This window comes from Arachis hypogaea, chromosome 8 (assembly GCF_003086295.3).
Source record: "Arachis hypogaea cultivar Tifrunner chromosome 8, arahy.Tifrunner.gnm2.J5K5, whole genome shotgun sequence".
In the NCBI taxonomy this organism is placed as follows: domain Eukaryota; kingdom Viridiplantae; phylum Streptophyta; class Magnoliopsida; order Fabales; family Fabaceae; genus Arachis; species Arachis hypogaea.
The window spans coordinates 556,765-580,552 of NC_092043.1; the positions used below are offsets into that span (position 1 = coordinate 556,765).

The 23,788-nt window shown below is 35.5% G+C and overlaps 1 protein-coding gene and 2 long non-coding RNA genes across 5 annotated transcripts; 1 reads left to right on the forward strand and 2 right to left on the reverse strand.

Moving 5' to 3' along the window:
• Nucleotides 1-11,300: 11,300 nt before the first annotated feature.
• LOC140174770 (uncharacterized) lies at nucleotides 11,301-15,203 on the reverse strand. Of its 2 annotated transcripts, XR_011864383.1 has the most exons (3): nucleotides 15,065-15,203; nucleotides 14,533-14,682; nucleotides 11,301-12,544 (listed from the first exon to the last, which is right to left on the reverse strand). It is a non-coding gene; the product is annotated as an uncharacterized lncRNA (long non-coding RNA). The 2 variants fall into 2 exon arrangements; XR_011864382.1 differs by lacking the exon at nucleotides 15,065-15,203 and having other exon boundaries at nucleotides 14,524-14,682.
• Nucleotides 15,204-15,437: 234 nt separating this feature from the next.
• Nucleotides 15,438-19,901, reverse strand: LOC112705540 (uncharacterized). 2 transcript variants are annotated; one of them, XR_011864380.1, is made up of 4 exons: nucleotides 19,575-19,901; nucleotides 19,369-19,457; nucleotides 19,160-19,282; nucleotides 15,438-15,865 (listed from the first exon to the last, which is right to left on the reverse strand). It is a non-coding gene; the product is annotated as an uncharacterized lncRNA (long non-coding RNA). The 2 variants fall into 2 exon arrangements; XR_011864381.1 differs by lacking the exon at nucleotides 15,438-15,865 and adding an exon at nucleotides 16,782-16,978 and having other exon boundaries at nucleotides 19,575-19,894.
• Nucleotides 19,902-20,996: 1,095 nt separating this feature from the next.
• LOC112708276 (uncharacterized) lies at nucleotides 20,997-23,500 on the forward strand. Its single transcript, XM_025760463.1, has 2 exons — nucleotides 20,997-21,609; nucleotides 21,690-23,500. The coding sequence occupies exons 1-2, from the start codon at nucleotides 20,997-20,999 to the stop codon at nucleotides 23,498-23,500; spliced, it is 2,424 nt and encodes an 807-aa protein (XP_025616248.1).
• Nucleotides 23,501-23,788: the final 288 nt, after the last annotated feature.

Here is a 23,788-nt window from a genome sequence, read left to right on the forward strand (position 1 = left end):
TCTCTAACAATAGAGATAAATCCTAAAAGTTAGGAGATTGTCAAACAAATAAATTTATCTTTTGTTTATAAAGAACAACCTGACAACTAGGAAACTTGTACTCAAAGAGAGAATTTATTTATGCATATGATGATGTATAAGGAGAATTAATTTTATACTTGAACCTAGACAACCTAGGGGTATAAAATATAATTCAGTTAAATAATTATCCGACAACCAGATAATTATTTGGAATTATAATTGTATGAGATACAATTTAATAATATTTATTTAGAATAGAGATGAGTAATAACTTGACAACCAAGATGCTCATTCGTGATTCTAAATAATTTTGTCAGAAATATAGATTTCTTGATTTATTTTCATATTTTAAATTTTCAAATATGCCCATTTTTGTGTGGCATACTTGAAAGTAATATATTGACATTTGAGAATTGTTCTCATGTATGAAAGAGTTATCATGGAGATGATAATTCTATTAAAATAATATCCTCCAATAAAATTATTTTTGAAATGGTCAGAACTTTTGAAATATTTGTAATATTATTTAACATGGGTTGTTTGGACAGCCATAAGTTCTAATTTCAAAGGTATTTCCCCACTATTTATTGCTAAACATCTTGAGAAGATGTGGTGTCCAAAGTAAAGTAGTATGATTATCAAAAATTTTGTTTAAACTAGTGGGAGTATTGGACAATATATTTTGAATTAAATAACTTTAGAAGTTGAAATGCCATTAGTCAAATGGTTTTTGCGAGAATTGTTCTTGTAAGCATTTTTGGAGATTTATTTTAATACAAACAATTTATAATTGGCCTTAATATGATTAAGGTTTGTGATCTTTTTAAAAAAACTCAATATGAGTAGTGAGGATGTGATTCAAAATTGCTCTTAAGGGTTGGTTTGACCAATAATAAAGATATTGAGTATTTTTATTATAAGAGTTTAAAGTGAAATCTCTAATATCTAATTGATATTCTATAGAGAATGAGATTCTCTCAAAGCACAAATATTAGTACTCTATGTACCCTATCATGGTATAAAAAAAATGAAATTTAATTTAGTTGAGCATTATTGTTTGTTAAATATTTAGACTACATTTTAGAAATGTTGCTAAATTAACAAATTTTTCACTAAATCAAATTTTTTACCATATGAGATATGGAAAAGGCATAAGCTAAAACTCAAGAACATTAGAGTTTGGAGATGTCTTATATATGTTAAGGGATTGCACAACAATAGAATTGATATTAGGTCCGATAAATGAGATTTATTGGTTACCTTAAAGAAATAATGAAATTATTTTTTTTATCACTCTTCTTATGACAAAGTGTCTGTGATAAGAGGTTAAACTTCTTTTTAGAGAAGGGATTCCATCTTAAAGAAAGAGTGGGAGTACAATTACTTTTATTAGAATTATATACCATTCAATAGAGGATATACTTTCTCCTGAAAGTATAAAAGGTTTGATCGTCAAACTAACTTTTTGAAAAAGTAGCCTATTTGTATAATGATACAATTCTAGAAAGATAGATCTAATGGTTACTTAGATTTTTTATAATCATGTTCAATAAGGATTGTTTTTAAAATAAAATTATGCACTATTATAGTGGGAGATTTCATGTTTTGAGAAAACGTGATATTTATTATGCACTAGGTATTTTTTACAAAAGGTCAAGCAAACATGCTCAAGAGCAAAGGTGTTTAAAGTCAAAAGAGTTTTGATAAACACAAATGTGCATTAAAAATTATATACATGATTGATTGGCTCTAGTGCAAGTGGGAGATTATTGAGATAATAGTATGCCCAAGATCCAATCTATCATGATTGGCTCTCGTGCAAGTGGGAGATTGTTGGGAATAAGTAGTATGACCACAATACAATTAATCATGTGTCAAATAATTTATGTTATTCTATTAAAATGTTAATATAATAAGTTCCTTGGTTAAATTGAGATTTATCATTGTGACCGTGATCATAATATTGAGAGATAAATCTTTTATAATTTAATCTAAATTGTTCTTGATCATAGGATTATTAAAATGGACATTAATAATCCAGAAAGATCAATATATATATATATATATATATATATATATATATATATATATATAATGGTCTTCATTGGATGAAGATTAATAGATCTCATTTATTAAATTATATATATAGATGGTGCATATAGAGATATAACCATTGAACTGACTCACTTTGAGAATTCCTAATGGTTATAATTACCGTATATTTGTCAATAGGATATTCTCAAGATGAACATAGTAATAGAGTTTCCTTTGACCTGCGACTGTCATAGTAATTAACAATGTATTTATTATACTTTGATTCCGGACACCTAATACCCTAGGGTGCTAGTTGAATGGATATTGGGTATGATTTAAATGCTTGTAGAATTAATGATTAGTCAATAAGGAATTCGTCAACTCTCGGTAAAGAGTTTGAGCTCTATGATTATAATGAATGAGATGAATAAAACCTTGGCCAAAGGAATTGAATGAATGAAGAAATGGGTTTCTTAAGTCATTCACAGTTCATTATAATAATGGTAACAAGTTAGAGTTTGACAATTAAACCATACTCTAAGGGTTAACCAAGAGTTGAAAAGATAGAAGGAATTATACTTTGTTCTTCTAAGGTTCTTAGTAAAAATATGTTACTTCATAATATCGGGTCGTTCAGGAGTGTTGCTAGACGCCAACCTTGATTAGTAAATTTAGTACGACTAATTTACTACCCGCTTAGTATTGAACCTATGGAGTCACACACTAACGAGTGTTCTAATCTTTGCTATAGAATTATTTAATTATTATTTTGATTTGATCAAATAAATAATTATATTAATTCAAATGGAATATTATTATATTCTTTGCTAGCACCAAGAATATAATAATAGTATGATAATTGAGAATATTAAATGAGATTTGAGAATAATTAGTTATTCTATTTCTAAATTTGGATGTAATCCTAACTGATTCTGTTTTCAAATTGAATTATGATATGATTCATAAATTTGAAGGATTCAGATTTAGAATTTCAATATACGATTTAAATTTTAATTGAGATTTAAATTTAAAATTAATAACAAATCTCATACTATATATATGTATGTCAAGAGTACAGGAAAGTGACGAGAATAAAATAGAAGAGTTTTATTCCTTTACCTCTATACACATAAATGTATGTGAGCCTAATTCTTAGAGAAGAATTTTATGGCATGCAAAGAGTTGCAAGAGGTTTCTCAATTTAGATAAGATGTTCATTGTCAAGGAGTTGACAGCAAAGATTGGTCTCGGTGTGGATATGCATAGTGCCTTCGTACCATCGAAGGAGAAAGTGATTTTTACTAAAGCGTCTAAAGGTATTTAGATCTGATCTATATATTATTACTGGAATAAAGTTTAAACACAAAAATAGATCTTTATGATTACCTTCTTTTCTTCCGCTGTGTGTTATGAACACATGGTAATCCTTCATTATATGTGTTAGTCGAAAAATATTTTCGATTAAGATGAACTAATTCGAAGTATTAAAGAGATAATTGGAATAGAAGCAGATGTCAAAAAGGTGCATGTGCAAGCATAATTGGGAGTTACTTGATATAGATTCGATTTCGGACACCTCGTTAATCGAGTGGGCATTCGAATGAGAAATCGATTTGGTTGCTAGAAACATTGAATTGAACGGTTACATAAGTGGGGAATTTTAGGGCTTTCACCATGTGAGGAATTGATGGGTAACGTTCCATTAGCAAAAGAGCAGAAACGGTTACCAGGGAGTGATCGTACAAGACAACACTGTGTAATTAATAATCGGTTACAGAAGTAGATTATAAGTATTAGAAAATTTTAGGGGATAAGGGTTGGAACTTTGCTTCAGAAATTACTCACGCACACTCACATTCCCAAACACTTTCTGAGTCTGCTTCGAGTTAATTATCTGTAGGGTTCCTTCCATGTCTTTATCTTTTCAATTTATCTTTCTGTAAACTTTACTTTTCAAGAAAAATTATGTTTCAAGTAATGATTTAATTTTCGAATGCAATTTATATTCCAGTACCTTTAATGTTTCATGTCAAAACCCCTTTGACCCAGTTGAAGGCATCTTTATAGCTTTCTTTAAATTTTAACGCACTTTTTTCGATTTCAACTAATTTCCTTTTCAAATTCGTTGTTTTTAACTTCTTTTATTCTTTTACAAATTTTCATTTACTTTTATTTCAATATTGGTCTAATCGAAGACGTTTTGATGCACTTATATAAAACTAGTACTTGTAAAGAGGAGTAGGTTTCGCTCCCAGACTATTAGATATCGAACCACCATCGATTTGCTAAAAACTGACAAAACAAATTGGCATGCCAGTGGGACAGTGTTTAATTGAAGTGTCAAATAGTTTTTTGCTGTCATATTGGTGTATGCGATTGAGAAGTGGAAAAATCATTCACATGGCTGATGAATTGTTAAATGTGAATGGTGGTTCTCCACCAATGATAGCATACCAGTAGTTGTACAACAAGCGGACGTGACTTCACATTCGGAAGGTGTAATTGGAAGTGAAAGTATAGCGGTTACTACCGTCTAGACAGGAAGTATTGGATGTAATATTCATCTACGTGGTAATTTGCTACCACCTCTAATAACCACTGGATGGCCTCCTTATGGTCTACCTCCTGGTTATATTCCACCAGTGAGTAGTCTTGCTCCTCTTGTTCGTTTCGGGAGTATGAGTGGAGTGAATAATTCTCAAAACCCACAACAACATTATGAGTATTCTCGTGACTATCATGTGGGATCTACGTCGAATGCCACTAATTCTATGGCAGTTTATCGACAACATGTAAAGGAAAGTCATCATGACTTAGTCAAATTATTGACTCAACAAATGACCACAATTCTAAATACTATGATGCTGATCACGAATCGAAATTCGAATGCCTTGCTAGACAAGTTGAATGAATCGCTCGAATCGTAGATTATGAGGAAGGTGAAAGGCATGATGCCAGGGAGAATAATGAAGGATTTGAAAATGTATTTCAAAATGAAAATGATGTTTTAAATAGAGAGAATTCTCGAATAATTTCCCGTGGTCAGAATGCTGATGAGGTTCTAGCCAAATTACGGGCTAATCATGGTGGTGAACGTTATCAAGTCACTAGAATTGTGGAAGAAGTGCTCAATTGAGTTGGTCTGAATGTTGGTTTATGAATAGACCCCATTTTGTGTCTGCTTTTCCTCAAGTTGTCCAAATGACTGAAGTGCCAAAAGGGGTAAAAAATCCAAAGATAATCACAAAATTTGCTGGGTAAGTTGGAGAATCAACCACTGAACATGTCGCTCGGTATTTGGTTGAGATTGGAAATTTAGTCAACGATAAGAATTTGAAAATGAAGTTTTTTCCTTCTTCATTAACGAAGAATGCGTTTACTTGGTTTTCAAATCTCAAACCAAATTCAACAACGACATGGAATCAGTTGGAAAATGCTTTTCACGCTTAGTTTTATCGAGGGAAATTGAATGTGGCAGTTATTGATCTAGTTGCTTTGAAACGTGAAGATGGTGAAACCATTGATGATTACATGATACGTTTCACAAATGCTAGAAGTAGATGCTTTGTGTCATTACCCGAGAGTGAAGTGGTGAAAATAGCGGTTATGAGATTAGGATTTTATATGCGTCGAAAGTTACTTAATGTGCATATCCCTGACCTAGCTCATTTAGCTGAAAAGGTTCAGTAGGTTGAACTTATGAAAAAAGAAAAAGAGAAACATAGGAATGAACAGAAGTTAAAGAGTAGGCCTTTCGCTCGAAAGGAGAAAGTTGCTTATGTGACTATGGAGTCCTCAGAAAAGGAATTCAATTTCGAGACAGAGATTGATTTGGCCGAACTAAAAAAGGGTCCTCCATAGGTTTGCTCTTTACTTAAAAAGCTTCCTAGTAATGAAAAGTCAAATGAATCAAAACTGAAAAGTGGAAAGAAATATAGTTTTGATATTTCGAATTCTGATAATATTTTCGACGTGTTGCTTAAAGATAAACAATTAATTCTTCCGGAGGGTAGAACTTTACTTTCGGTGAAAGATTTGAAAGGGAAACATCATTGTAAATTTCACCAAGCAACCAGCCATTCGACTAACAGTTGTGTTCGTTTCAAGGACTTAATTTAGAAAACTATAATGGAGGGACGTTTGAAGTTTGACGATGGAAAGAGGGAAATGAAAGTGGATGTTGATCTTTTCGATACGGATGCTAGTTTTGTTGAACCATATTTTGGAGTGAATATGATTGGTATGTCTTACTACTTTAATGTGGCTCTTGATTATTTCGAGTCACAAGTTCGATCGGTATATCCTCGAGCAGGAGATGGCCTGCTAGACTTTTTAGTACAGCAAAAAATTAAAGATCGTGACATGTTTTTATGTCAACGATGTAACGCTGTATTCGATGCTGAAGCTGTAGCAATTTTTAAGAAAGAGAGAATGAAAAATGAGTTAGCTCATAGAGAAGAGCAAGCTTGTCAGAGGCAGCCAATTCGGTGTATAGAGAGTCAAAGCTCTAAGACCCCTCAACAAAATGTGGTTGGACCTTTGAGCCGTTCTCAGGCTATAAGCATCCAATAGATTCGAAACTGTCAGTAATTCCAGAATTGAGATGCGCTGTATTGACGGAACCCTCAGTAGGGACATCGAGGACCGCCTCGAAACTAGTACCCCTATTACCAAAGGGGTAGAGGTAGAAGGAACCTTAATCAGAACAAAAAGCCTCAAGCAAACATAGCCAAGGGGGCAACGCCTTCCGTGCATTCTCGAATTGTCTTTCCTTCTGATGGAGAGACATGCCCAAAGGGAATTCCATCTCCTTTAAAGAAGGAGAAAGGAAAGGCAATAGCCCATTCTTCAAGGGTCGACAAAGGCAAAGGGGCTGATCTGGATGAAGAGTATTTCAAGGAAGGTGATGATGAAATGGTTGGAACGATTTCGATTATTCCAACTGAGTATCTGGGGGAATATGAAGGTGACCCAGAGGAAGACTATGACATGGAATCCAAAGAAGCTTTTTCGTTCATCCGATATGATGATGAACCGGGTTATTTTTTAAGGTCAACTGAAAGGCAGAAATCCCATCTCTGCCCACTCCATATCACCACTACTCTGAATGGGATTAAAGTAAATAAAGTTCTGATTGATGGTGGAGCAGCAATGAGTCTCCTGCCAGAAAGGATGCTGATGAAAGTGAGAAAGCATCCTGATGATCTAGTCCCTACTAACATTGATGTGACAGACTTTAGTGGTTCTTCGATGCCAGCAAAAGGTCTTGTTACTTTGGGAGTGAAGGTTGGATCATCCGAATGAAATACTGTGTTCGTGGTTGTACCATCAAAAGCAAGTTACAATGCTTTGGGGCAAGATTGGATCATGGTATTGGAGCTATACCTTCGACTGTGCATCAAAGCGTCCTTCTTTGGACAGAGGATGGCAAACCTGAGATTGTTAAGGCATATTCGAATCTTTATGTCGAGCAACTACATGTCAATTTCAGGATGTATAATCCAAAACTGAAGCCTTTGAATGTTGACAGGACGCTGAACTCTTATAATTGCGAAGGTTGTTACTTGTCCTCGGAGTGTCTAACAGTGAAGTTACGCTACCCATAGTTGAATGTGAACCCGACTGGCTGGGATTGTCTTTCTTAAGGGTTGCTGAAGGATTGCTCTATGGACCAGGTTCAGGATGTTTCAGACTACCTGGTAACTTTACATAATTATTTAAATAATTATCTTTCTGTAGGAGATAAAAGTGGTTCCTCTGATGAAGTGGAATCATTTAGGAATGCAAGTTCTTTAAGTAGTTGTAGCAACTCGGTGCCGTTTATCGAGTATTGTCATGGTTTTAGTTTTTCTTCTTCATGTAATGCAAGTAGTGTTTTAAGACAAACTGATGATTTAATAGCAGAGGCACATTGTGTTGAAAATCAAGTAGATATTAATCTAGTAAATAATTTAGTATATTCTATTTCTAATGAATCTGTTGATTTCTCTTTTGATTGCATCTATGATTTAGAACCTTTGGATTTTGAAAAATATTCAGTAAAGGATGATGATCATTTCAAAGGGTTCGAATCTCAAGATCCATTAGAAGAAATTAATTTAGGATCTATTGAGGATGCTCGAATTACTTATATCTGTAAGGGTCTTGTAGATCCTTTTCGAACTGAACCCTTCCATCTTTTACATGAATTTAAAGATTGTTTTGCTTGGGATTATCATGAGATGCATGGTCTTGATCGTTCTCTTGTAAAGCATCGATTAGCACTGAAACCAAATGCTCGACCTGTGAAGCAAATCCCTCGTTGTTTTGCTCCAAAAATTAATCAAAAGATTAAAGAAGAAATAGAACGTTTGATTAAAGCAAAGTTCATTCAAAACTGCACGATATGTTGAATGGGTTTCAAATATTGTGCCTGTAATGAAGAAGAACAGAAAGCTAAGAATATGCATTAATTTTCAAGATCTGAATAATGTTACTCCAAAGGATGAGTATTTTATGCCAATTGCAGATATGTTGATCGATTCTGCAGCGAAAAATGAAATTTTAAGTTTATGGACGGTTATTCAGGATATAACCAAATCTTCATTGCAGAAGATGATGTGTCCAAAAATGCCTTTCGTTGTCCTGGGGCGTTAGGCACTTATGAATGGGTAGTTATGCCCTTCGGTTTGAAAAATGTTGGTGGAACTTATCAGTGAGCAATGAATGCTATATTTCATGAGTTTATTGGGAAATTTATGGAGGTATATATCGATGACATTATGGTCAAATCGATTTCGGTGAATTAGCACATTGATCACCTAAGGAAAGCATTTGTCACCATGAGGAAGAAAGGATTAAAAATAAATCCTTTGAAATGTACTTTAGTGTATCGGTTGGAAAATTCCAAGGTTTTGTTGTTCATAAAAAAGGAATTGCAATCGATAAAAATAAAGTTGATGCAATATTAGCATTGTCTGCGCCTAAATCGAAAAAAGAAGTGCAATCTTTCCTAGGAAAGATGAATTACCTCAGAAGGTTCATTTCGAATCTTTCTAATCGAATTCGAGTGTTTGCACCTTTAGTGAAACTAAAGAATGACTCACAGTTCGAATGGACAAATGAGCATCAACTAGCATTCAATTCGATTAAGGCTTATTTATCTAAGGCTCCGATTATGGAAAACGTTCGTCCACATGAGCCCTTGAAATTATACATCACAGCATCTATAAACACAATTTGATGTATGTTAGCCCAAGATAACGAGAATGGGCATAAACCGGCGGTTTATTACCTTAGTCGAGTTCTGACTAATATCGAGACGAGGTATTCCTCGATAGAGAAATTTTGTTTGTCTCTGTACTATGCTTGTATGAAATTAAAGTATTATATGGTGGCTGAATCAATAAAGGTTATAGCACAAACTGATCTTGTCAAATATATGTTGAGTTTTTTGATGTTACAAGGGCATTTAGGGAAATACATGCTAGCTTTGACCGAATTTGATTTACAATATGTCCCGGCTAAAGCTGTGAAAGGTCAGGTCAATGCAGACTTTCTTGTTGATAATTCGAATAATCTAAATGACTAGGGGGAAAATGTAATCAACATTGAAGTTGGTTATTGGAAGTTATATTTTGATGATCGAAGTATAAAGATGGTGTGGGAGTTGGAATTCTTATTATCTCACCAGAGGGGATTCCATCAGAATTCTTGTTTGAGTTTAAATATCCTTACTCGACTAATGTGGCAGAGTATGAAGCTTTAATTCTGGGTCTCAAAATATTAATTAGTAGAGGGGCTTTGGAAGTCCAAATACTAGGGGATTCTTAGTTAGTTTTAAAGCAGTTATCGAAGGAGTTTAAATGCAATAATGAGAAATTGCAAAAATATTTAACAACGGCTTGGGAGTTGTTAACCTCCTTTCGAAAAGTTTCTTTGGTTCACATCCTAAGGATTCATAATGAAATTGCTAATGAATTAGCCCAAATTGCTTCGAGATATAGAATCCGTCCAAAAACTTTTAAAAAATTGGCTAGTGTTCATCAAATTTTAGTGCCTGCGAATGAAAGAGAGGCTTTGTGTATATATAAATGGGAAGATAATGATTGGAGAAAGCCTATTGCTGAGTATTTGAAGAATCCCAGCACTCCAGTTGAAAGAAAGATAAAATTATAGGCGATGAATTTTGTCATAATGGCTGATGAGTTGTATAAGAAAGGGATCAATGGAAGTTTGTCGAGGTGTCTAAGCCAAGATGATAAGGATATCACTTTTGGTGAAGTCCATAAAGGGATATGTGGGGCCTATCAAGTTGGAAAGAAGATGAAATGGGTGTTATATCGCAACCACGTGTATTGGCCAACTATGATCAAAGATTGTATCGAATATGCAAAGGCGTGTCTAGAGTGTCAAAAGCATAGTTCGATACAACAGATCCCAGCATCTGAGTTGCATTCGATCATAAAGCCATGGCCATTTAGAGGTTGGGTTTTGGATCGAATTGGTTTGATTCACCCTCCTTCATCGAAACATCATAAATTTATCTTGGTTGCAATTGATTATTTCACGAAATGGGTTGAAGCGGTTCCCCTAATAGAAGTTGGTCAAAATGAAATAATAGACTTTATTGAGGAACATATAATCCGTCGATTTGGAATCCCTCAAACATTGAGTACTGATAAAGGGACTATGTTTACTGTTCAGCGAATTACAAATTTTGTAGCCTCAAGGAATATCAACATGGTTACTTCAACCCCTTATTATGCACAGGCCAATGGGCAAGTGGAGGCAGCGAATAAAATCCTGATAAGTTTGATCAACAAATAGATCGGGAACAGACCTCAAACGTGTCATGAAATGTTAAGCCAAGTATAATGGGCTTAACGAAACTCACCCAGAAGGTCGACAGGTACGTCACCTTATAAATTAGTTTATGGTCATGATACTGTACTCCCATTAGAAATCAATTTAGATACTTTAAGGGTATTGAAATAGAATGACTTGCTAGTCGATGATTATTGGAATGCTATGTTCGATGAGTTAAATGAATTAGATTCAGAGCAAATATTGGCACTGGAGAATATGATTCGACAAAAAGAAAGTGTTGCTCGAAATTATAATCATCGAATAACAGAAAAATGCTTTAGTATAGGCGAGTTGGTTTTGAAAGTTATTTTGCCAATAGAAAAGAAATCGAGATTTCTTGACAAATGGTCCCACGTCTGGGAAGGTCCTTTCCAAGTGATATGATTGTATTCAGGAAATGCATACCAAATCAAATATATTGAATCGGGAAATATAATCAACTTGATCAATGGTAAGTACTTAAAGCAATATCATTGTTTGAATCAAAATTAACTTGCATAAGTCTAAGAGAAAGGGAAATCATTACAAATATTGGAATTTAAGCAGAAGAAATATGATGTGCCATGAGTTTTGCCAAGTCTGAGCGTAGCTTTGCCCTTTCATTGTCCAGAACTGAAAGTGCCTCAGCATGCTTAAATTTTTCGTATTGGACCTTGTCAAGTTCTTTCCCACATTCTTCTTATTTGGTCTCAATAGAAATAATCTCTTGAATGAGTTGTTGTTGTTCTTGCTGGGCAGTAGCCAGAGGTGTAGCTATATCAGCTCTTCTCTTTCATATTTTGGCAAGTTTTTCATTGATCTGGGTTAATTCTGCTTCAATTTTTATCTCTTTCTTATCATAATGGGTTTGAACAGAAATAGCCTGAGAGATTCTCAAATCGAATTTACCACAGGAGGCTTTGATTGGTTGGAGGGTTGCAGTGTAACCTTTTACCTCAGTTTCAATCTTAGCTTCCTCGCTTTCGATTTCTTGAAGTTTGTTCTGGATAGCTACACGGTTGTTGGCAATTTGTTTGAATTGATGGACTATGGCAAAATGTGGAGTAGGAGCCAGTAGTTCAAAGGCAGAGTTCAAAAGGTCATACAAAAGCTTGTTGATAGCTACATCATTGATCCAATTAGCAGGTGAATGGTTCAATAGCTTGAGGAGTGATAAAAGTTGTTCTCGAGTGTCTACATTCAACTCGAGTGAAGGACCGGATGTAGAAGGTTTGGGAAGTATCGAGACAGGAATAGGTACTTCATCTTCTTGGATAGCTTGATTTAGAATGGAGATCAGACTAGCCAAAGTGGCGCTTGTAGGTTCGGAAGAAACGCCCAAACCTCCAAATCCTTGATCAAGGGGAGTTTGAAATTCAGCTTATTGAGGAGGACTGGATGATCCCAGAGGAGAAGGAAAGTTCTCCAAGACTCTGGATGGAGGAGAATCAGAAGTAGTGGTTTCAGCAACTCGAGAGAGAGAATCAGAGTCGGGGGCTACCTGGCCTTCAGCAGAAAGCGCAGCCTGGTTGGTTGGAGAAGTATGTCCAAGGATCAGAGTTTGTGTTGGAGAGTGCTGAGTGTGCTCCTTTGTCAAGTCGACTACTTGTGTTCCAGTTGGAAAAGGAAAAGCGACTCACATTCATAGACTATATCTTTGATTCTGTATCAAATAAATATAAACACTGTTTGTACTAAAGTTTTTATTCAACTACAAAAGAAATTACAAAAAAATACAATTAACAACAAAAAAATTACTAATTGATTATACAGTACATATTTGTATTATTATATACATTTTTATTCTATGAAATCATCAAGAAAGAATAACAAATTAAAAAATTAAACAAAATGCTATAACTCTCAAACTTAGACTTATGAAATATAAAAGAAACATTATATATAACCTTTAGTAACACAAAATTAATTATTGATATCAATATCAATTTGTCACTAATTAATACACACATGCATTTTAGAGCATTTTAACTGATATACAGCATTTTAACAAAGCTATTTAAGTTAGTATCATATTTATAGCAATTAGAATCATAACTTTACGTTTAACTTTTTATTATTGATATTAATATTAATTTGTCACTAATTATGTTTAATTAAAAATTATATTATAATAATTGACAATGATAATTAATATAATTAGAATGACTGAAAATATTAATAATTGACAATTAGTCTAGTTATGAATTAAATATTGGTTTTCATATAGAATTATAAAGATACTTTTCTAAAATAAATTCATAAGAGAGTCGTATGCATACTAGCACCAGAATGTGGCAGGTCAATATTCTTGGTAATATAATACTACTTGTTGGAGAATAATATAATGATATAATAGATATTGCAAAAAGGAAAAGCAACAAAATTTATTATATGAACAACGACAAATAGAATTAGTAAATACAAAATAATTTTTTATATTACTTATCTAACCAGAGAAAGTGAACGCAAAAAGTTAGAAATTTTAGCTATAAATGAAGATTATATTACGTAATCACATTTGCGTTAGAGAGAAAAAATTAGCCTAACAAAAAAGTGAAACTTTCACCCGTAAGCCTTAAACCCTTAAAATTTTTAAATCCTAAACTCTAAACCCTCATCCTTAAAATTTCTAAATCCTAAACCATAAACCCTATACTCTATATACTAAACCACAAACCCTAAATCGTGAACCCTAAACTTTAAATTCTAACAAAAAATCCAAAACCCTTAAAATCCAAAAACTTAAGCCTAAACCCTAAACTAATACCAACAAGAGTTCACAGATATAGAAATTAGGCTTTATGGTCTTACGCATAAGGTTTATGGATTATCATTTATGTGTTACGGTTTATAGATTTACAGTTTACAATTTAGTATTTATCATTCAGGTTATCAGGTTTATGGTTTGCAGTACAGTGTTCACAGTTTATCTTTAGCGAAATTATTGTTTGTAGTTTAGGAGTTAGGGTTTATGATTATACGTTATCAATTCATAAATGACCATATGTGGTCTATGGCTACTAGTTTCATTTTTGGGCATCATACACTACAAGAAAACAGTTCTATTGCCACGCTTTTAAAGCGTGAAAAAAAGCTGAAAAAGCGTGGCGATAGCTTTTTGCCACGCTTTTTGAGCTATCTCCACACTTTTGGTGACCTATTGCCATGCTTTTTTTCACCATGATTTTTATAGATTGCCACGTTTAAAAGCGTGGCCGTATCTCCCATATACGGCCACGCTTTTATGTGAGATACGGCCATGCTTTCAAAGCGTGATCATATGTAAGATACGGCCACGCTTTTGAATCGTGCCAATAGAGAGAGATACGGCCACGCTTTTAAAGCGTGGGAATAGCGAGATACGTCCACGCTTTGAAAGCGTGGCGATAGCCTAATTAAGTTAAAAAATCATTATTTTGACTTTACCTTTATTGCTGCACTATAAATTTTTAGTCCTATTTTATTACCAAACCTATAAATCTAGTATGCAATTTTTATTACAAGAAAAATCAAACAGCAATTACTGACATATAATTTTTGATATAATTATTTTATACATTAAAAAACTAATACTCAAAAACAAAATAAATCTTGAGTTTAAATTCCAAAACTAAAAACTGAAGAAAAATACAAAAGCAATACCACTTAAACCTTAAGTCCTTTGTTGTTCCTCCTTTCTCTAGCCGTGTCAAACTTCCTTCCCTTGGATCGTACATAAGGCTTGGGGATTTTACAAGCCTTGTGTTGTTGAACTGGAAGTCATAGAAGGCCTTCCCCCTTTGCATAAACAATATAAAGAGTCTAATGCAGAAAATAAAAAAGAACAATAAGCTCATACAACAATCAAAATATGCAATTCAGAAATAGCAAAATCAACAAGAGAACACAAAACATGTTTAGAAATTTTCGTAACTGGCAACTAAAATTCACTCTCTCAACTAGAATTACATAGCATGTCTTTGATTATCATAGCAGAAATCCACCTCACATGAACTTAAAGCTAATTAAATACCACGTTCAATTAATTTTGAATTCTGCATCTTTAATCCAAATTTTGGCAGAAATGGTGAATCACTTCATTCATAATTTGGAATAAAATGAAATAGTTTGGAGGCATTTTTTCACTAAATTTATGTTAATTAAATGAAACATCGAAGAAGTGGTATGAAAGGCAAAGGTTTACTTGTCGGAGGCCAGTTCCAGCATAACCTTCTAGGTTTTCACCATTGGAATCAGATCAAAAAATAATTGGCCATCTAATGAACAGGCCAATAGGTTTGCTAGGATATCCCAAGATCTAGAGAAGCTCAAAACCATCAGCAAAATAACAAATAATTCATGCAACAGATGTAGTACTGGTACAGGTAATTTCCCATGTTTATTCTGATTTTCTTTTACCTGATTCATACAATAATGTGATTGTGTTGGTGCTAGGTTATTTCCCCATATGCAACACGTTCAAAATGATCTATGTAGTCAATAATGGGAAAATGCTTGATTGTAGTAGTTGTCGTTGTGACATAATCTTAAAAAAGAATGATAACTAAGGATACGGATTTTACTAAAAAAGAGGGGTCATTAAAAAATTGCCTGAAGGGAGTTCAAATAATGTATTTTGCTTATAAAACTCAAAGCACATCCGGGATAAGCTCCGACGAGTGTTTCTCCGAGCCCCTTTACCACCCATGTCAAAAAATTTTGACACTTAATGTCTTGCTGCTTTTGTCCTTTCAGTTCTTTTTTCAAATAAATATGTATCTCGAAGTGTGTAGAGGCATAAGCTCAAAAACATAAAATCAATTAATTATACTTCAGCATATATTTCTAATGCATCTCCAGAGGATGGATTGGTTGTGTGGATGACAAAAGCATAGTCCGCATTTATCACTTCCTGTACAAGGACAGCCATGGAAAGACACTCGTGGTCGAGTTTTACTTTTCTTGTGATGAAGTATGCTCTTTCGTTCCACTTTGAGTCCCAGACCTTTTTGGAGAAACAAGAAAAAAATCACAGAGGAGCATTACAAAGATAATTTTTCCTAAAATTTTAAATCAAGTTGAACAAATCATCTTCAATTACAGTCGACATTTGTTTGATCACACATTGCTAAAACATCCAACTGCAACAATTTGAGAAAATTTAAGTAATTCAATGAGGAAAGAGGAAAATCAACAAAGCAGATTGCTCATAAAATTGTACTAGAATTGAGTTGAGCCTAACCAGCCTAAAAGCGAACTCTAAGGGAGGGTTGGCTAAGACTTAAGTCTATTTAGTCCTTATCTCTAGGCAAGGTGGGACTAATGACCTGGAGCATGAAATTTGATTGACTAGACATATAAAGGGTAGACCAATAAGGCAATAACAACAATTAAACATACTTTGATACCATATTACAGAATATACTTAACCCCAAAAGCTACCTATAGGGGAAAGTTACACATGACTTATAAAAGCTACCTATTACAATGATATTTAAGTATATATTAACATATCAGCAAAATTATGTGATATAATCGATTACATAGTAAAATCTTCTTATAACGAAAATTATTCTCTTATTTGTAATTACTAAAGCTAATTATTTTTACAGTTATAAAACGTACACTAAGCATTGACTATTGACTAATATACTGTAAAAAAATGGTCTTATATAAACTTTCTAGTAATTTATTATACAAAAGCAATTTTTCTTTTAAGCAATCTAAACAAAACATATTATCACAAAATCACTTTTTGTAACACCCTAACTATCAAAATGTCATGCTTCCGGCTGCGCCACTCCGATAGCTCGGGTATTACGACGATTTTTAAAATATTTAATACTAAAATATGAGCCTGTTTAAAATTTTAAACCGTATAACCTCTCAAGAGACTTCTTATCTGATAACATACAACCACATTTACAAAACAAACCATATATCTACATATTATTAATATTACAAGCAATACATAATCAGAATCCTATCCGTCTTGTGAAGACTTGTAAAATTAAAAGCGAGGGAAACATAAATGCTAAAATCAATACAAAAGTATCGTTTAAACAAAAAGAAATAAGCCCTTCCAAACTCGTCGTCCATAACCTGAAAAGGGAAAAACCTGTAGGGGAGTGAGAACATCATCCTCGAAAAGGTTCTCACTATAGGGTTATAGAATTGCTATAATAAGATACGAAAATAAAATCATTTTTAAAGTATAGTGATTAATAACCGCCTTATGCTTCTTTTCAAAACCAAAGAATTAATATTCAAAATCTGAAATCCTTTCTAAATGGGAAAACTGTTAATTTTTCAGAAATCCAAAAGCCTTTTTAAAAGTCTTTCCTAGACAGCATGAATGACCAAACTGTTCCAAGCATAGGTTCATTAAGTCTATGCCGAACCAGTTTAGTTTTTCATACTCTTCTAAATCAAAAGCACAAACCAAACACAGTTTTCAGCTCCTCTCATAATCAACCACGGTCCTAGGCCCAAGCAACTCAATCAACAACCAATTCATCACAATCCAATCAATTTTTAGTCACAAACACAAATAATAAGGTTCAAACACAATCAAGCAGTTATATCAAGTAGAGCAATTAGCAATTAAACATAACTATTCACATAGGCAAACCAATTACAATATGCACACCCAAACAATGTCATATAAATGCATATGATGAATGCCTGCCCTATGGCTGATGATATCATCTGTCAGTTATATAGCCAACCCGACACGTCCTGGTAGCTAACTATGGACTGAAACACCCATGCAAAGCCAATGGGTTTGAGCTACAACCCCCTTGCTACTACCCGCTTAACCCAGAACCAATGGAATAACCACTACTGCGGCTACTACCCAGGCGGGTGTTTAAAAACTCAACCTGGAGCAAGCGGGACGAACCACCATCCTTGCTACTACCCAGGCGTCACAAACATACTTTTGTTCAATTTAAATCAAGCGTGATCATTATCAATTCTCAAACATTAACCTGGAGCAAGCGGGACGAACCACCATCCTTGCTACTACCCAGGTATCTCAAACATATATTTATTCATTCCATCTCATTCATAACCATTCATAATCATTTTCACACTTTCTCAACAATCCACATCAAGTAAATCATCATTCATGCCATATATTACTTTTTTCTCAAATCACTTTTCTTTGAAAGCAACAATCAAACTCATCCTTGTCTCAATTTTAAAATCCTTCTCATATCTCAAGCTATTTCTAGCTTCCAAACCACTTTTTTCTCAAACTCAATTCCCTTTTTAAAAGAAAGCCACTTTATGTAACATTTTCTCAAAACCTACAAAAATTTCCAAAATCATATCAAATGGAAGTTTTCTTTGAAAAGACTCAAAATTCTCCTCTTTGAAACCATCCTTTTAACTACTCTTAAACAGGAGTTATCAATTAATTATTATGGCAAGGTATCAAGTCTTTAAGGGAGAACAACCAAATCCCTTTTCTTAAATTTATTAAAATTCTTGAAAAATCATGTTTTCGTGGTTTGAATTAAATCAAGTGAAATCTAAATAAAACCAAATCATTTAAAACCAAAAACCCATCTGTTTGAACCAAAACAATTTTTAATTTCATTCCTTAAAATTAATTCCTTAACTTTTCCAAAACATTGCAACCGGAGTCAGTCGATTAAAGTCCATTTACTTATAAATTCACTGAAGCTCCCCCGAATGAAATCCTTAAGTCAAATTCAAAAACATAAACCCTTCTCACATTTAAAACAGCCTCAAAACATAAGTCTTCTCTAATTGGTTTGCACTCAAAATGTAATACTTTTCTTAAGAAGCAAAGCTCCACCACAATTCTCTTTGCAATAATTCAATTCAAGTCGTAATTCATCACTTTCTTAAATAGTTCAACTAAAATAATATAAGTCTTAAGTTCAAATTCTCTGAATAAATTTTCAAATAAAGTCTTGGATTTTATAGAGATTTCGGTAGCACCTCCCCTAAAACTTGGGCTTTGCCACCCTTTCTAGGTCCCAACCAAAACATTCCACAACCATTTCCAAAGGGGTTCAGAACCAAACTATTTTCCAATAAAACAACATCCAGACGTTCAAACTTTAAAAATCACATCAAACCAAACTAATTCAGAAATCTTCAATTTTAACAAATCAATTAATAATTCAATCAATACGCAACTGTATTCATTCGAAACAAGCCAGGCAATTCATAAGACTTGCATAATCACTAAAAATGCATTTTTGCACATCCATATCAATTTATAACAATTCTAATAACAAAATTAAGTTTAGAAAAAAGCCCCTACCTCGACACGTTCAAACCACAATCCAAATGCCTCAAGAAATTCCTTTCCTCTCAACCCGAAATCAATGACAACTGAAACCTCAGCTCTGCTTGCTTCCTCAAACGTGACGTGCGACCTCAGTTTCTAATTCCTAAAACATCAATATCGTGGAAACCACAAAACACACAACAGAAAACCAAAGGCGAGGATTCCGGGGTAGGGACACTAACTGGAATAAAAGAACGACGCATCAGCCACCCCAAACTTAACCGACAGTAGCTCCGACAGCGGCCAAGAGCTTCAGTGACTCAGCAACAACCTTAATTTTTGACATGCAAACTCATAAAATTAACCCTACAACATCTATACATCAGAATCCTTAACCACAGATAGCTAGAATGATTACAGAAAGAGTTTCAAGGCGCGGGCAACTCACTGTAAAAAGAAGAATGACAGAAGTGGAGCGGCGGCTCCGATGGTGACCTCCGGCAGCAGCGACGGAGACAGCTTCACGGACGGCGACGTGGTTTGGCGAGGGGCGGACTGGCGGCAACAGATCCGACGCGCGTCTCCTCTCATCCTTTTCTTCTCCCTCGGGCCCCCTTCCCAGATCCCCCCTTTTTTTCTTCTTTCTTCCTTTCAGCTACTAGGTTAGGTTTGTGTTTAGTGTGTATGTTGTGTGTGGGTCTAGCTGAGTGAGTGAGGGGTTGGATTTAGCGTGTGTGTGGATCAGAGTGAGAGAATATGAGTGAGTGTAATTAGGGTTTGGGATAGTGTAGGTTAGTTTAGGTATTTTTATTAAAATTTTAGGTATAGTAGTGTGATTTTATAAAATAAATAAAAAGATAGAATAATAATTAAAAATTAAATTAAATATAAAATATCTATCTTTAAAATACCTTCTAATTATAAATTTGTAAATTAGTTTCAATTAAATGCTAATTAAATAAAAATCGGAGATATGTAAATTAATTTTTTTTATTTATAAAATAAGGTTAAAAATCTAAATATTTAAAAGTAAGACATATAAAATATTCACTATTTATTTATTTATTTATTTTATAAGAATTCTAAATAATAAATAAGGAGGACACAAAACACTAACTTTTTTTGTGCATTTGATTTTTTTTTTTAAGAAGAATGAATGTCACTTATTAGAGAAGAAGAATAATAAGAATAAAAAAAAGCTAAAAGGAATGAGATAAGAAAAAATAAAGAATGACAATAACGAAAAGTAAATAAAAAAGAAAATAATAATCAATGCACAAGACCAAATGAGCTAGGACAAGTACTGAAGTAACAATATTAATGATGACAATGAACACAAACGTGGCGATCACTACGAGGGATATCTTTATTTTAAAAAAAATAACAGCAACCGAACGAAGGCTCATGAATTTAAATATGGTTTTCAAGGTGGTGTTTTCGTTCTTTATGGAGGAAACATGTGTTTTACGTCTAGGTGGGGGTTTGGGGTGAAAGCCAACACGCAGGGGGCGGGGTGCAGGCTACACGTGGAGGGCGTGAAGTTGACGTGGCAGCATGTGGTTGGAGGAAGAGGGTATTACGGGGGGGGGGGACGTGATGATGTCAGCACGCGGGGGGCGTGCTGACGTGGCAGATGGTGGTTCGTTGTTTCGAGCAGCACGTGGGGGGCGTGCTGACGTGGGCCTATCACGTTGGGGGCGTGATGAGTCAGCACGCGGGGGCGTTTTGACACGTGGCAAGCTGTGATTGGATGAGACAATCATTACGTGGGGGGCGTGGTGAAAGCTCTCCTCTATATTAGGCAGTGCTCCGGTTCATTTTCATTCTGAGTAAGAGTGTATGAGTGTTCTTTGAGTGTTTCTGAAGATTAATGGAGGGTACCGCAAATTTGGTGGTGTATCGCAACGGTGAGATAATACGTAATACTCATGAGGGAGTTCGGTTTGTGTGCCAAAATCCGTTTTTGTTTGTGGTTCCATGCACGATGACGTTAATGGAGCTTCAGAATGGTCTCTGTCAAAGCATGGAGAACAATACGTTAATGAGAGTGAGCAGAATTCTGTACCGGAATCCGGTTATAGTTTTTGGTGGTTTAATACAGTTTGATACCATGCCAATCACAGACGAAGTGAGTATGCAGAATATGTTTCAAATTCACCGGCAGACTCAGATGCGACAGCCACAGATTGAGCTGTATGTTGAGTTTGAAACCGTAGAGGCGGAAGGGACTCAAAATGATTTAGAGGTGGCGGATGATAGAAACGCAGTGTATGAGGGAATGAATAGTGACAGTGACGAGGACTTCGAAGCCACTTATGAAGCCGGAGATGAGGATGAGGATGGTGATGTGGGAGTTGAGACAGCAGCGGAGAATGTAGTGGTTCATCCCTCGACCAGTCAACCGATGAACGTGCCACGTTTTATGCGTGAGGTGGATCTCGACGCCATGCATGCACCGGAGTTTCCGGAATATTCAAACATAGGTGCGTGATGATTAAATAATACGTTGTTGTTAATTTATGCATTGGATTGATTAGTAAATGACGATTTCTACTTTCTGTAGGCGTTGCTAATCCTGAGGATGGAGAGTTTCGGATTGGAATGGAATACAGTTCTAGAAAGACGGTCGTGGCAACAATTAGAAGTTACACTATCGCTAGAGGAGTTGACTACGACGTGTATGAGTCTGAGCCACAGACCTTCTATGCAAAGTGCAAGATGTATGCGCGTGGGTGCGATTGGCTTATCCGAGCCAACTTGATAAGGAAAAAAGGTTGTTGGGAGATACGCAGATACAACGGTCGGCACACGTGCTCAATGGGAGTGATTTCACAGGATCATTCGAAATTGGACTCGGATACAGTTGCGGAGGCTATAAGGCCATTGGTCGAGACTGACCCGTCCATCAAGGTGAAATCTATAATAGCCGAAGTCCAGTCAAGGTTCAACTATACCATCAGTTACCGAAAGGCTTGGTTGGCAAAGCAGAAATCCATAGCAAAGGTTTTCGGTGATTGGGAGGAGAGTTACCAAGCCTTGCCATGGTGGCTCTCGGTTATGGTTCAGAAGATGCCTGGGTCAGTTGTCCAAATAGAAACACGACCACTGTTCAACGGGAATGAGGAGGCGCAAGGGGTAAAAATACTCCATCGCGTATTCTGGAGTTTCAATCCATGTATTAGGGCATTTAGGCATTGTAAGCCCCTAGTTCAGGTTGATGGCACACACCTATATGGCAAGTACAAAGGTACACTTCTGGTCGCTGTTGCACAAGACGGGAACCAGAACATTGTGCCTATCGCTTTTGCCTTGGTGGAAAGGGAGACAGCCGACACGTGGCACTTCTTTCTTAGGAATCTGCGAATGCATGTTGTAAGAAAAGATGGTGTGGGAATGATCTCAGACCGGCATGAGTCAATTCGGGCAGCAGTGAATCGTTCCGTAGGTGACTGGCAACCTCCAAGAGCATGGTGGATGTTTTGTATAAGGCACATCGGCAGCAACTTCCTACGAGCATTCAAAGTCCCTCACTTGCAAAAGCTTGTGGTCAACATCGGGTATTCAAGAACGGTGGAGGAGTATAACATCAACTATAAAAGGTTGGAAGAGCGAGGCGAGGCATATGCCAGGTGGTGCGACGACATCGGACTTAGACATTGGGTACTGGCGTTCGACGAGGGACATCGATGGGGCCATATGACGACGAACCTTGTCGAGTGCATTAACTCAGTGTTAAAGGGTGCCCGTAATTTACCTGTGTTGGCACTAGTCCGAGCAACATATTATCGGCTAAATGAACTTTTTACGCGGAAGAGTGCCGAGAGTCACGAACGCAAGCGTGCTGGATTTACCTATTCCGCATTTGCACAACAGCGGATTGAGGCAAATATGCATCAGGCTGGGAATATAGTTGTGCACCGGTTTGACAGACGGAATGAGGTATTTGAGGTGCGTGAAATGACTAGCGGAAAGGTGTTAGTGGTTGATCTTGCGCGACGGAGGTGTGACTGTGGGCACTTTCAGGTGGAAAGAATACCATGTCGCCATGTTATTGCTTGCTGTGCTAACCAGCGTCTCGATTGGCAGCTGTATGTGCATGATGTGTACAAGATGACAGAGATCCGTAAGGTATATAGATTCGAGTTCACACCATTAGGTGATGCCGAGACATGGCCTGATTATGAGGGACCCACATTGGTCGCTAATCCTGCCCTGAGGCGAACGTCGAAGGGTCGCCCGAAATTGACCAGATACTTGAACGAAATGGACTCACGCGACATGCGTGGTCCTCGGATATGTCGTCTCTGTGGTGCTCAGGGTCATAGTCGGAGTCGATGTCCTCAGCGTCCTGGACCGAGTGGTGCGGGAGTTTAGGGTTTTATTTCCTTCGTGTTTGTATTTTTAAATTTGCAATTTGTCAATTGGGGTTTTTTTATATTAGTCGTCAGTCGTTTTTGTATTTTCAAATCTGAGATTATCCATTGATGTTTAACAACAACTTAATCTAAACATTTATTGCCTTCGTGAAGCAAATATACGAAAGATAAATACATTTTACATCGGTTAACATACAGAACATTAAATACGAATTACATCGGTTAACATACAGAACATTAAATACGAATTACATCGGTGGACATATATAGAACATTAAATATGAAT

What these genes read in the sequence shown, in the direction of transcription:
- LOC112708276 (XM_025760463.1), top strand. Translation starts at nt 20,997, where the DNA reads ATGGAGGGTACCGCAAATTTGGTGGTGTATCGCAACGGTGAGATAATA. An exon ending in TCCGGAATATTCAAACATAG is followed by an intron (nt 21,610 to 21,689) that starts GTGCGTGATGAT and finishes TACTTTCTGTAG; the next exon opens with GCGTTGCTAATCCTGAGGAT.